This window comes from Chanodichthys erythropterus, chromosome 10 (genome assembly GCF_024489055.1).
Source record: "Chanodichthys erythropterus isolate Z2021 chromosome 10, ASM2448905v1, whole genome shotgun sequence".
In the NCBI taxonomy this organism is placed as follows: domain Eukaryota; kingdom Metazoa; phylum Chordata; class Actinopteri; order Cypriniformes; family Xenocyprididae; genus Chanodichthys; species Chanodichthys erythropterus.
This window is the reverse complement of record NC_090230.1, coordinates 58,955,031-58,969,825: the sequence shown is the minus strand read 5'-3', so window position 1 is coordinate 58,969,825 and position 14,795 is coordinate 58,955,031. Positions and strand designations below refer to the sequence as shown.

At 35.2% G+C, this 14,795-nt stretch overlaps 1 protein-coding gene across 1 annotated transcript; it reads right to left on the bottom strand.

Annotated features, from left to right (window-relative positions):
* Positions 1-2,175: 2,175 nt before the first annotated feature.
* On the bottom strand, positions 2,176-14,510 carry zgc:114200 (Gamma-secretase subunit Aph-1b-like). Its single transcript, XM_067398398.1, has 7 exons — positions 14,008-14,510; positions 13,464-13,637; positions 12,097-12,170; positions 11,848-11,970; positions 10,905-11,032; positions 8,190-8,313; positions 2,176-4,705 (listed from the first exon to the last, which is right to left on the bottom strand). The coding sequence occupies exons 1-7, from the start codon at positions 14,118-14,120 to the stop codon at positions 4,677-4,679; spliced, it is 765 nt and encodes a 254-aa protein (XP_067254499.1). The 5' UTR covers positions 14,121-14,510; the 3' UTR covers positions 2,176-4,676.
* Positions 14,511-14,795: the final 285 nt, after the last annotated feature.

The window sequence follows — 14,795 nt, the reverse complement described above, 5'->3', positions numbered from 1 at the left end:
TAAGTAATAAATGACAGAATTTTCATTTTGGGGTGAACTAACCCAAAAATGAAATTATAAATGTAATTGCAGAAAATAATTATAGATGTAATTGATTGTCAATTGATTGTCATGCAGGTATTTTTAAAAATATAAGTACAATGTAAAAATATGTAAGTACACAATAAGTGCATTGTATCAAATGATTAATTTAAATGTAAGTACATAGTAGTTAAGGCCACCTAATATAAAGTGGGACCAAACATTTTTTCTCATTGTGAAAAACTATCTGAAGAACCTTTAATGCGATGAAAATATTCCATAGATGTTAAAGGTTTTTCATGGAACCACAGACACAATAAAGAGCCTTCATATTAGAGTTTTTCTCAATTGCTAACACACAATTCATGAAACAATTCACCATTTTCTCACAACTATAAACACAATCTTATGTACACCAACTTGTACAAACAACAAACTTTTGTGTCAAAATCAAATATTTCAGTCAAAAACTTATTCACGTCAAATTCAAACTTTGCAAATACACAGCCTACTTTCCTGCCCAGTGAACACTAGTGAGATTCATGACACTGTAACAAAAATACCTTATTGGTCTGCAAGAATAATTTGGCAGCTCAGTGTCTATTACAGTATACAACATAAATGCAAGAGTAAAATGCAACAACGATCTTACAGGAAGAAGAAAAATTAAAAAAACCAAAGAACTAAATATGAAATGTGTATGCAATAGAGTACAGTATACTGTCAATTACAGTAATACATCAATAAAGAAATAAATTCGCCATCTTCTGCACCTTTAGCCAAATTTCGTTACAGTATACAATACTATAGCAGTTTCTTGGTCTTCTGACAAAAGACTTTTTCTACCTTCCTTAGGCAGTCATCTCTCAGTTCTGCAAAAATAAAGCATATGTATAAAAAAAACAGATACAATGATTTTGACAATAACAAATTTGAGGATGTACATGTGCTATAGTTTACTGGACACAGAATAGTGAAATTTCATATAATCTCATATAAAGTAGTTACTGTAATTATACTGTATGTGTAAGCGGTATAAAATCCTGTCGATGATTCTAGGATGCAATTTCTAAAGCACAATCACCTGTGCTCCTGTTTATATTATCCCGATATCCCGAGATTCTGAGTGGTTTATCGTCATTTTTGCTACTGAATGTTTACTGGTGGATAAATGTGTGCTATTTGAGTTTACATAGTGACACTTGAGTTAATTATACTCTGTGTTTGTATTTTCTGAATGAGAACATGGTTAAACCACTGTAAAATAAGGGCATTTTTGTGTAGTTTTGCATAAATCATTAAGAAAATTGGAATGTGTGTGGAAACAAGTGAAACGTGTTTATAGTTTTGAGAAATGTGTCTTTGTTTTGAGAATTGAATAAATGGTTTGGGAAATTGTGTCAAATGAATCAGTTATAGTGTGTTAGCAATCGAGAAAAACTGTAAAAGTGTAAATGTGTCTAATATTGACAATTTTTATCATTTAGCCCATTTAGTACAAAATGTTTGAATTTAGGAATTTAATCAGATCATAACTATTATCAAGTAAATAATATTTCATTCATCCACCCACAAAATGTATTATGCTATTTTAACAGTTCTAAAGCTAGTGTACATTTTGATAAACTCCCAGCCTACATTCACACAACCCAGTGACTACTGCCCTCTTAGAGCGGACCACAAACTATGATTTACTCATTATATGCTGACAATTTCAGTCTTATGTGAAGCTGCGTGACCAAACGGGTGGAAAACTTCCTCAGTCTAATTCCCTCAGATGATACTGCAGGTGTTTCAAACATGGTCCAGAATGCTAAACACTCACATGAGGATTCCTGTGAGCACCAGTCCAGCTTAAGATGACTCAACTTTGAAATCTTATTGTTTCTCATTTAAAGTCCATGAGTTAAATTGTGCATGTTTTTGAAGATTATATATAAGAGGTTATGGCAGGTCATGTAAAGGCTTTGTGTGAATTTCAACACAACTCTGTTGAAGACTGACTATATATGAATTATGCAATCTAATGCATAGGGGAGGTCACAGGGTCATTTATATATTGACAGAAGGGCAGAGGTCTGAGAGCCTAACGTGTCAAAGCTGCAAATATCAGTAACTCTTCAAGTTAAGTTAATGCAAACAGCAGTGCTTTTACAGCATTTATTAATCTTGGTTAATGTCATTTTTTTTACAATAAATACAGTAGTGGATACAATAAAGTGTTGTTGGGAGGGGATATTTGCTCTCAATGACCCTACAAATTCAAAATATGAGGAAAATAATAATTATATATATAGAGAGAAAATATTTAGCTTTAAATATTTTTTTACTATTGAAAAAAAACATACATTGACTACAACATAACATAATAAATCACTTAATATTTTGTCGTTTTGCATTTGTTTTTCATAATTTGTTTTATGACAGCATGGCCAAAAATGATGTCGCCATAATTTAGCATGTTTTATTATGTTATCACAAATTAAACAATGGACTCCAAGCACATCTATGCAATATGCTTACAAAATCTTTAACCCAATTTTAATAATATCTAAGTAAAGGGTGATGTCAAATTTCTTACTCCAGACATTTTTAACATTTCAGGGATTAACATGAATTAGTAAAATATTTAAAAATGAACACTGAACTAGATTAATGCTGTGTACATTCATTGTTAGTTCATGATAATGTAGGCATTCACCAGTGTTAATGAACTGAACCGAAGTCTTACCCATATAGAGACACTGGAGTCCAAACATCACCTTATGCATTCAGGTTAGATTGACGATTCACATAAATGTGTACCATATTTGCTGGAGTAAATATTTCACTTTCCCCCAAATAACTTTGACTCCATGAAATGATTAACAGGGTCTTTTTAATCTTTTCTTTTTTCCCAAATCAATTTGAACAGCAATCACATTCCCTGTTTGGCACATCATATTCTTAGAAACTTTATAAAGCAGCATTAAAATGTTACATAATTACAAGAAGTCCTTTTATAATTGAAATTCAGGAAAGCACCAAGTTATTGTGTCCAATATACAGAACAGACCATGAAGAGAGCTCCATCTGCACAGTTCTTACCACAGGATGCCAAATATAGACCAGAAACCGCTTGCATACAGACACAGAGGATGAGTACACAAAGCAATACATTTACATACAGAAGCACAGCGAATGTTGGTGGTTACTGAAGGCAACGTATGCCGATCGTGTTTGAGAAGCAACAAGTTCAAACGCATACTGGAAAGAAGGAGCTGCAGCATCTAGAGAAACGAACTGAATGCTGCAGCTTCCTGTGTGTGTGTGTGTGTGTGTGAGACGCGCCACAATGAGTGTACTGAATGTGCTTTAAGGCTGGAAAACCGCTGATGTGTAAGTAAAAGCTGTGATGTTAGTGTGCTGGGTTAGGAATTAAAGCTGTGTTAGTGTCAAGTCACTGAGATGACAAGTGTGAAATCTACATCTAAGTCTCAGATAACTTCAACTGTCCTCCACATGATGACAACACGGTCCAGCACCACTTCTGAAGCGCTTATTAATGAACAGAAAAGACTCTGGAATATCCAGATATTGCTTCCTGTCCACGCATGTAAAGTTTGCATTCAATTGTCAGAAATATATACTAGGCTACAAACAAATGATGGTTACATTTTGTTTTAATGTGTCCATATCACTGTAGTTATTGAGTGATATTAATTAACATGTACTTACATGTAATTATGCATAATTTACTGTTATTACTATAGTAAGTACATGTAACATGTGCAACAAGGACACCAAAATAAAGTGTTACCTAATTACTTTAATTGTACATTGATGAAAAATGGTTACACTATATTTTAATGTGTCTTTGATACTGTAGGTACCAAGTAATATTAATTAACAACATGTACTTACTATATTGGGTAAACTGCATGTCATTATGCATAGTTTACTGTTATTACTATAGTAAGTACATGTAACGGGTAACATGGACACTGTAAAATAAAATGTTACCCAAATGAGTTCAACACTGATGGAAAGAATGACTTTTTAAAACTGATGACCAGGCATCAATCTGTCCAAAAACTGCATAATTACACACTGAGATATTTGTTCAGTTTGAGAACAGCGTAAAAGTTAAATGTTCTCATTGTGCATTCATTGGTCACAACAAAGAAATATGTTCCAGAATGTACAGTACAAATATGAAAAGCCTTCAATGCCAGTAAATGGAAATGCTCTTGAATAATAATAATAATAATAATAATAATAATGATTACATGAGTGAAAGAGGGTGAAGAGATCACTTTCTCCCCCTAACAGTGGCTCTACAATAAGGCTTCTTTCAAAATGTAAAGGACATCAAGGAAGAAAACTCAAAACCACAAACATTCACATGAAGAGCCAGAGAATGTTGCTTTTAAAACAAAATAATATTAAAGATCTGTCTTATTGATTTGCATTCAGATCAAGCTATTTACAGTGTTTGCGTGAGAGTCTCGTGGCCCGTCTGAGATTACTGATGCTGGAGGGGACATGTCTGGATCCCCTCAGGGTTTGGAGCTGGTAGATATGCTCTTTCACAAACCGCTGCCATTCAGTCGAGCAGCAGATTCAGCCGTTCTCTCATCCTGGATCTCACTGGGTACTGTCTGACAAAAACCATCTTATGAAGATTCCCCTTCAGCTTTCCTGCCTGCAGAAAGAGCCAATGCCGACACCATTAGACAAACGGGAACGCATCAAAGGCTTGTGATTGTTCTGTACAGTACAGTGTGACAGTATTTGCTGCTACTTCTTTTAGTCTTTGGGTGAAGGACAGGGGTCAGACTCACCAAACATTCTTAAGAACAATTCTTTTCACTTGCTTTTTTCTACCTTAATGGGTTAGTACACCCAAAAAGGATTTTTTTTTGCGATTATTTACTCACCCTCATGTCGTCCCAAACCCATAAGACCTTTGTTCATCTTCGGAACACAAATTAAGATACTGTATTGTTGATGAAATCCAAGAGTTCTATTTTATCCTCAATAGAAAGCAATGAAATTACCACATTCAAGGTCCAGAAAAGAGAGACAAATTTGTTTTTGTATTCTCATCACTTCATAACATTAAGGTTGAACCACTGTAGTCACGTTGACTATTGTAATGATGTTTTTACTACTTTTCTGGATCATGAATGTAGTAATTTCGTTGCTTTCTGTTCAGGATAAAAAAACTCGTGGATTTCATCAACAATATCTTAATTTGTGTTCCGAAGATGAACATAGGTCTTATGGGTTTGGAACGACATGAGGGTGAGTAATAAACAACAGAATCTTCATTTTTGGGTGAACTAACCATTTAAGAATAAAATTATGAATATTTTATATTCCTAAATCAATTTTTTGACGACACTACAATAAGGTTTTATTTGTTAACATTATTTAACATGAACTAACAATTATCAATACTTCTACAGCATTTATTAATATTAGTCAATGTTCATTTCAACATTTACTAATACATTTTCAAATTCAAACATTGTATTTGTTTACATTAGTACATTTATGCACTATGAACTAACACAATGAACAATTTTGCTAACATTAACAGATTAAAAAATTATTTTCAAAATATATTGTTAGATCATGCAAGCTAAAGCACTTAATAATGTTAACAAATGCACTCATAGAAGAAAAGGTTCCATATACAATCTTAAAGGGTTCCGTCAGGCACTTCAGAAGCACACAAAGAAACTTTCTTATGGATTTAGAATAATAACTTAAGAACATTGTTTTGAGAATCTTGCTCCAGATGAAACGAATATAATAAAGGAAGTTAAAGCTTTTCTTCATGTCTAAATAACGAGAAACATCTTTTCTGTAATGCAAGTCATTATACTTTGAGATGTAGTGGAGTAAAAGTTATACTATATATACTTGACAAATGTGCTTAAATATTGTAGCAGAGTACAAATACATTTACCGTCAAGTCAACAACTGTGGAAATCTGCAGGCAAAGTTGTTATTTAAACTTGGTGGAAATGTATTCGAGATCAGCTCAGACACTGTCTACTACAATGAGAGCGATTATGAATATCTGGAAGCATGTGACTTTCAATAGCTTCCTGGGTCATATAGAGCAGTGTCTCCCAAACCTAAGGCCTGTTGCATGAAGTTAGTTGAACAAACTATGGCCTGGCTTCACAGACAGGGCTTAACCTAAGCCAGGATTAGGCCTTAGTTCAATTAGGTCATATAAGTAGCTATTATAAACATTCACTAGAAAAAAACATTACTAGTGACCATCTTGAGACAAAACAATGACACTGACATATTTTAAGATATGTCTGTACAAGTTACTTTCAGTTAAAACAACTCAAACATGCATTTTAGTTAAGAACTAGCTTAAGCCTCGTCTGTGAAACTGGGGGTATGGGTTTAAGAGTAGGTTTAAAGTTGACTAAACCATATAAATCCAACCTGGTTTAGATAAGCATCAGTGGGCTAACAACACTCAATATAAAAATTGTGTGTGTCCCAATTAATCACATCTAACAAAAGTTGGTGTATATGTTTATGTTATATGTACATAAACTTATGTTAGATGTGAAAAATCTAGATTAAATCGATTTGACATCGACTTAAAACGCATTTATTATGCAAGAATAAACACCACTGCTGCAGAGAAGGCATCTGAATGAAAATATAATAATTTATATAGGTTCAAAGAGCTCAGAAGAAAACGTAAGCTTAATCAGTTTAAAAGGTTTATGTTTTGAAGCTTGTATTTATATGTATATATGTGTTGATTTAAATGCAGTTTAATATTAATTGTCAAATATACATACAGTAATTACTTTACTCACAGCCGATTGGTCCAGTTTTGGTTTGGGATCTCAAACCCAGAATAAAATCTGCTCTGGAGCAGGTTAGCAATGTAGCATAAGTTACTATGGTGATTAAAAACCAATCCAGCTTCTTGAACCCGAAAAACCAGAGTATGCTCAACCCAAGGGCGTAGATTTGGTTTCAACATTGGGGGGGTTGAACGTGTGCTGCCTGTTTGTTTTTTTGTTTTGTTTTTTATATTAAAAAATAATAATCTGTTTTATGTGTAGTGTTATTGGATAATCTATCTATCTATCTATCTATCTATCTATCTATCTATCTATCTATCTATCTATCTATCTATCTATCTATCTATCTATCTATCTATCTATCTATCAGAACTTTATAAAATGTATGTATAATCATTCATCAAATTCTAACATAACGGTGATTCTAAAAAGAAAGAAATTATGTTAAATATTGAAACCGCCAGTAGGCGGCAGCGATTCGCTTTTTTATTGAGTGAGTGAGTCACTTAAATCGTTCATTCAGCCAATTCGTTCAAAAGTCAGATTAATTTAGGAAGAAAACAAACACCGATGTGAATATTTTTGTCATTGATCATTACAGACACTATTGAAAAATGAACAAACAAAACAGACGGCTGTTTTGGTAACTGGTTACAGTTACACTGATAGTTATGGCTACATTGTAATGGATTAGCTAGCTGAAATATGAGTGTATTACACAACATTCTCATACCTCCTTCTCAGTACATGCTTTATTCTTTTTAACTGACCAGCGGTTTAATATAGTTGGCTGGGCAGCGGTTCTCTTCATTTTTGGTGCTACCTGCGCTCTCTCATTCAAACAGTACAGCTCCACTCGCGTTGTTTTGGTGAAAGAGCGACGCGCGTTGGTTGGGCGTTACCAATCGGTTCAATGGAGGGGGAGAATATTTTTGTCTAATTTATTATGACAAACTCATATGTGAATACAAACAAAATTATTGTTACAAAATAAATGAATTCTACATATTTTTCATTTGATCTGCTGTGATTTTCATGTTGAAATATTGGGGGGGTTGTAACTGAAGCATTTGAATATTGGGGGGGTGACCTCCCCCCCCATCCCCCCCACAAACTACGCCCCTGGCTCAACCTAATCTCAAAATTAGCCGTGTAGGAACTGAAACCAGCTTCATGTAACAGGCCTCAGGTTCTCAGAGTCAGGGTTGAGAAACACTGATATAGAGGTCACACTTCAGAATGAATTACTTCCTAGACACCATAAACTCTGAAGCATCGGTCAAATCAAGCGATGCACACAAGGAGCATGATGTAGAGTGTATGAAGGTAATGTCTTACGTGTGCAGAGTGCATTAAGGTTGTTTAGTGATCCTCCAGATGAGAAGAAGGCCCAGACGGCCATCAGCAGCGTAATGACGTACACAGGAGGCAGACTGCCTTCATACAGCGGGTTCAACAGCGACTGAAACAAAGAACGAGAGAACGTTGGAGACTAGTAGTAGACACTACTCCATTTCTGTCACAGACAGAGTTTGGATTCTTGACACTGTCACAATTGGATGAACTGAACTGAGCTGGATGATGATATCACCGTTTTCTCCAAAGCTCCAGCTGAATTGAACTCATTTCATATTTAATGATCTCTTTACACAGTTACTGAACAGAACTGAATCAACACTGAATGGACTTCAGCTGAATAATAACACTGTTGTCTTTTTAGAGCTGCTTTACAGTGGAATTAAACTCTGTTTGCATTAATCAATCATTTTCCTGTTAATCGCTGTAAAGCTGCTTTGAAACAATCTGTATTGTAATAGAGAGCTATAAAAATAAAGGTGACTTGATTAGACATTTATCATATGTTAATATCAAAGTCATAAATGGGACCAAAGTTTGCCAAGCAATAAAATAAAGCAATCTATGAGCAATAACACTTTCTGGGGAAAGTTTATTTAGCGAGGCACAAGGATAATCCAAGCTGTGCGTATGAACACAAAGCACAGTCCCGGTCCTGTGACATCATGACGGTTTCAGGTAACGTGAACCTCTGCTGCCACTTCCAGATGAAACATTAGACATCTGAGCTGCTATTCAATCATCTGAGCAAGCCTTTCTGAAACAGCGTTACCATGAATTAGCATGGAGTGCATGTCAAATGTCTGCCGTAACTTTATAGCTTCACAAGCTACAGTTGTTCATCAAGCATAAAGCTGGGCCTCTCCAATGACAATTTATATGCCAAGCTTATGCTTGGAGTAATTGTTTAATGTTTCTGAAAGATGTCTCTTATGCTCACCAAGTCTTTTTTTTTTTTTTTTTTTAACCAAAAAGACAAAAAAATGTAATATCACTGTGAAATATTATTACACTTTAAAATAGCATTTTTCTATGTGAATCGCGTTAAAATGTAATTAATTCCTGTGATCAAATCTGAATTTTCGGCATCATTGCTCCAGTCTTCACCGTCACATGATCCTTCAGAAATTATTCAAATATTATGATTTGCTGCTCAGTACGGCCAAGCAATAACAAAAAAAATAAAACAATCTCGAGATTAAAGTAGTTAAATTTCGAGAAAAAAGTTGAGATAAAATGTTGAGAATAAAGTCATTAAATTATGAGAAAAAAGTCGTTAAATTACAAGAACAAATTCATTAAATTACGAATTTGTTCTCATAATTTAACGATTTTTTTCTTGTAATTTAATGACTTTATTCTTATAATTTAATGACTTTATTCTCAACATTTTATCTTGACTTTTTTCTCGAAATTTAACAACATTTTTCTCATAATTTAACAAATTTGTTCTCGTAATTTAACGAGTTTATTCTCAACATTTTATCTCGACTTTTTTCTCAAAATTTAACAACTTTAATCTCGAGATGGTTTCATTTTTTTATTATTGCTTGGCCCTAATCCTCTTCCGTAGCTCAGGGAACATGATTATCAATGTAGAAAACAGTTGTGCTGCTTCATATTTTTCTGGAAACTGTGATACATTTTTTAGGATTCTCTGATAAACTGAAAGTTCAAAAGAACAGCATTTATTTAAAATAGATTTTTTTTGTAACAATGTAAATGTTACATTGACTTTTGATCAATTAATGCATACTTGCTGAAACATTCTTAAAAAAAAAAAAACAACAACCCGAAACTTTGACCAGTAGCATATGTGCAGTGATGAATAGATTGGAGATGTTCTTGTCTTTCGCCATCATTTAAAAATAGTGTGATGGTTAACGAGTGGCCATCTAGTGCCTTAGTTGTGTTGCAGTTCAATTGCAAATAAAGTGACTGGGCTTAGATTTAAACACTTTTTAAATGAGACCAATAAGAGATGTGAAGAAAGCAAATCAATGTCTATAGAAATATTTCTCAGAATGTCGCAACAGACCACAAAAGTGGTCTCTAGTGAACGCTGTTGCACTTTTGGTTCAGTGCGAGCATTTATTAAAGCGAATAAAGATAAACCATATGATTTTAATAAAATCTAATACTTTCTTAACTACAAGTATGACATATTGCACAAGAAAACTGAATACATGAAATCAAGTGTCTGGATCAACTAAACTGAGTGGACTTATAAAAATTAACTTACAATGCATTATATAGAAACTATTAGTAAAAGAATAAGGAACTTGAACTTGTGACTTGGCATTGAAGGTGAACGTGATTTCACCAAGTACCACATGTTCCTGGATCAACATCTCTGTTGATCCTGGAACAACATTCCAATCAACCAATCAGATTTGAGGGACAAGTTTAACGTTTATATGTTAAGTTTAGGCTTGCAACCAGGATAAGGTGCTTCTACATTAATGTTATTCACCTATCTTTCCCCTCTGATTTTAGGGAGAAGTTATGGGTAGGATTAGGTTTAGGGGTAGGAATAGACTTAAGACTAAATTTTCAGACAGGAATGTTGTTCCAGGATCAACAAAATATGTATTACTTGGCAAAATCATGGTGACCTGGCATTGAAGGGCTATGACCTCACATCACTGACAGGTTAACATGTTCAGGACGAAATGTGTGTGTCCATGTAAAGCTCACCAGGCCAGCGACTAACAAGTGGAGACATACGACAGCAGCGATGACCCACCAGCGGCTCTTCTCACAGCCCTCGAAGAACACCACGCCCCAAAACGTGTGCAGCAGCGTCAGCGCCAGAGTCATCAGCGCTACACATCAAACACACAAGCCTTAAAGCAGCACTTCACAAGCTTTTGACACAATTTCCCAATACACCCCAAATAATAGCAGTTATTTCAATAGATCAACTTAAAGTGCATGAAAATGAGAAATGCTGCCTTGGCAGAAATTAATTAAAATTTAAGTTTTAAGGAAGGATGTTTCTATACATGATGGTGAAATTTTAAACCAGTTACAAATATCAGTCTGAGGTTGTTCTGGTATTTGACATTTGAGATGGTTTCATGGTTTCATTAAAATGCTCCGTTTCAATAAACATTACATTTTAATTACAATGAACTGAAACAATCAAGAAAATTAATATATTAATATATGTGTGTGCTCTTGATAATGTAATATACATGTGTTTCTTGTAAAAGTAGTACCTAGCAACCTTTACTCTGTGTCACAAAAAAGGAAGCTGTGCTTCTGTATTTCATTGCCAAATCCAGATTACAATTAACAACTAAAAACCTATATAAGATGTTTGATATTCATTTTTAATAAAACTGATTCTAGACTGACTTTGTTTAAACCCATTTCAAGGCTGTCAGAATACATCCAGAGGACTAGAAATATCACAGGACAAAACAAAATGTTTCAGATATTTTCTGTGAGTGACCCATGTGGCATCAAGGGTAAATCATTTGCTCCCAGCGATTTTTAGAATAGAATATACAGCTTTCCCAACAGCAGGACTGGTTTTGTGTTTGTTATTGCTGACATAAAAACGCCACACCTAAATTTTGAAGCTGTTAATTACTCTGCATATCTGGATGGCCCACAATGCTTTGCAGGAGCTCACCTGCTGTAATGAAGTAATACTGTGAGTCTCCATAGATGCCGACCGTCCCAGGACCCAGAGAGTCAGACAGGATGTTGATCATGGAGAACGCACCACTCATGATGCCAAAGCCCAGTCCAGCCACTGCACACAAAACACACCAACAACCTGATAAAACCTGCTAAAGGTGCCATCTAGTGATCTTAAACAGGCAACATCAAAAACAACATCATGCTGAGCAGCACATAGTGTGACAGGAACACAGTTTACCATAAGCCATCTGCCGGACTGAAATGGCCAAACCGTCGTCATCACTAATGGCTGCCAGACCCTCGTTGGCCTTCCTGATGAATCAATGCGAGAGTTAAAAATTTATCACCGTTTCAAGGAAACAGGTTCCCTTACAACAGCTGACAGCAGGGAATCCATTTGACTTTGCAATCACCAACAAAGAAAAACACAACAACGGACAAGTAACACAGGGACCTTCTAGAGCAGGAGTGTCCGATCCTGGATCTGGAGATCTACCTACCTGATCAAACACACCTAATTATCAGGTGATCCTGAACATCTTAATTAGCTGCTTCAGATGTGTTTGATCAGGGATGAAGCTGAACTTTGTGGGAAGGAAGATCTCTAGGAACAGGATTGGGCAGCCCTGCTCTACAGCATCATCTGAAAGAAGCTATTATTATTATTCCTTATTTCAGAACAAATTCCAAAATCATGACATTTATTCTGTAATTTATACTTTTGTAAGACAATGCAGGCAGTTTTTCCATGTACTGCTGAATTTTGAGGCTATTTTGCTTCCATAACATGACTAGTGGAAAGAAAACATTCAAAATAGACATTTAAGTGTTCATATTACACTTTCCCCCGGTTTCACAGACAAGGCTTAAGCTAGTCCTAGACTAAAATGCATGTTTGAGCTGTTTTAACTAAAAGCAACATATACTGATATACCATAAAATATGTCAGTGGCATTGTTTTGTCTCAATATGCACACCAGTAATGTTTTTTTCTAGTGAACGTTTATAAAAGCAATTTAAATGTCATAATTGAACTAAGGTTTAATCCTGGCTTAGGCTAAACCCTGTCTGCGAAACTGGGCCTTTATCTATTTAACTTTAAAGGCCCTTTTCCTCATGATTTTTTTCTCCTGCAGTTACTCAGAAAACTCCACTTCAGCAGCTATATAATTTGCCTGATTTTATACTTTATACATTTTATTCCTAAAAACTATGTATCAAAAATGTATGTTTTTTCTGGCTGTTGACAGCATTGTATCTAATATGTCAACAAAGTGAAGCAAGAATTTTGAACCTGACTTTATCCAATGTTCACATTTCTGTTCTAGAAATACAAATATGAACACAAATGAGTACATATTTAATTAGACACTGCCTCATTTGTGTATTTAAACATAACATCTCAGAAAACTTGTAAAGCAACAGTTTTCTTAATGTACTGTGATTAAACAAGTGGGGAAGTAAATGTGGATATCTGTTAGTTATAATCCTTAGCCTTAAAAAGTTCTAGAATCTGAGCCTTTCTAAAAAAAACTAGCTCGTATGTTTGAGGTGTGGAGTCGTCATGTTTGGCACTGAGGATTTCTTATCATTTATGAGTCTTACCGGAGCAGTCTGTAGTAGGCAAAACGAAACACTTCCTGGAGCAAGACCGAAAAGAAGACTCCAAAAATCAGCAGGGCCCTCGGCAGGGTGGGATCCTGTGACCCATTGCTAGCCTTCACAGCGATGAACCACACCAGAGAGGACAGCAACAGAGACAGCAGCCAAAAAAACGCCCTGAAACAAACACATGTACCATCTGCCTGTATTCTCCACTTCTGCCTCCTCCCATGGACTCCAAATAAACATTCAGATGTGACTTTAGACTTCATTAAAATCATGGAAATCAGACTTATTCTAATATTTAAATGTTCATAAACTGCTGATTTGTTAAACATTATATAATGAAAAATAATGTGTTATCCAATAAAATAATGTGTTATCCAAAACTGAGCCTGTCTCTTACAAAACAAACAAAAAAGTCTTGTGGAGCTGCCAGGGTTGGTGCTATATTCTCTGTGTGTGTATAAAACACGCTTATGTTCAATGCATTATGTATATGACTGTAGATGTTGTGAGTGAAATGTGATCACATGACTTAACTTACCCTGCGATCAGAATGATGACTCTTAATGGATCTTTGGCGATAGTAAAAACAAACAGGGCGAAAGCTGGACCAAACGCTATGAAAGCACAGCCAAAAAACACTGCCAGAGTCATTCTGGACGAGCTCCTTTCCTTTATAATTAACTGAGCTATCCGATCATTCGGTTATGAGCAAAAATCGGGCTCGAACAGAAATATACTAAAGGTACAGCAGCAGTGTTGTGAAAATAAACACGAACAACGCCTGTAGAGACTTAATTCTCCATCAATCAGAGATAGTTTAAACCTGCCAATTTCATTTGCAGCGTTACAATACAGACAAATCTCAGAACTGTCCTACACAGCCAAATAAAGAATCGATCTATCAAAGACTTCAAAGCTAATAAATCCGACGATATTGGCGCAGTTTAAATCGTCCTTCTGTCAGCGCTTTGTTCGGTAACATTTTCAAACTTAATCTTCAGTTTCTCTTTCCCGAATAAAAAACACACGCGACACTTCCGAGGGCTTTTGTTTGGTTTAAATGATTGGTTTACGCTTCCGGGTTCACGTCCCCTGCACCGCACGCTCCTGCCGCTGAGTGGTGCTGTCAGTGTCACTAGTAAACAGGCATGTAAACACAAAAGCTCAAGCAGTTATCTAAAAATAAATTTATATTCTGCGTAAAAGTTTGGTGCTGACTGCTGGGCGATTACTGAGGGCTTAAATGAAGAAAGAGTAATTTGGTGTGGGGATTTTAATGCACAAAACACAGTATGAGGGAGGAACAATAAATGATGCATCTTTGTT

Excerpts from the sequence above, each read along its gene's own strand:
- zgc:114200 (XM_067398398.1), bottom strand. The coding sequence starts at position 14,120 with ATGACTCTGGCAGTGTTTTTTGGCTGTGCTTTCATAGCGTTTGGTCCA. Across the intron at positions 11,971-12,096 it reads AGTCCGGCAGATGGCTTATG|TGGCTGGACTGGGCTTTGGC; the intron begins GTAAACTGTGTT and ends TTTTGTGTGCAG. Across the intron at positions 11,033-11,847 it reads GTATTACTTCATTACAGCAG|CGCTGATGACTCTGGCGCTG; the intron begins GTGAGCTCCTGC and ends TTTGATGTGTAG.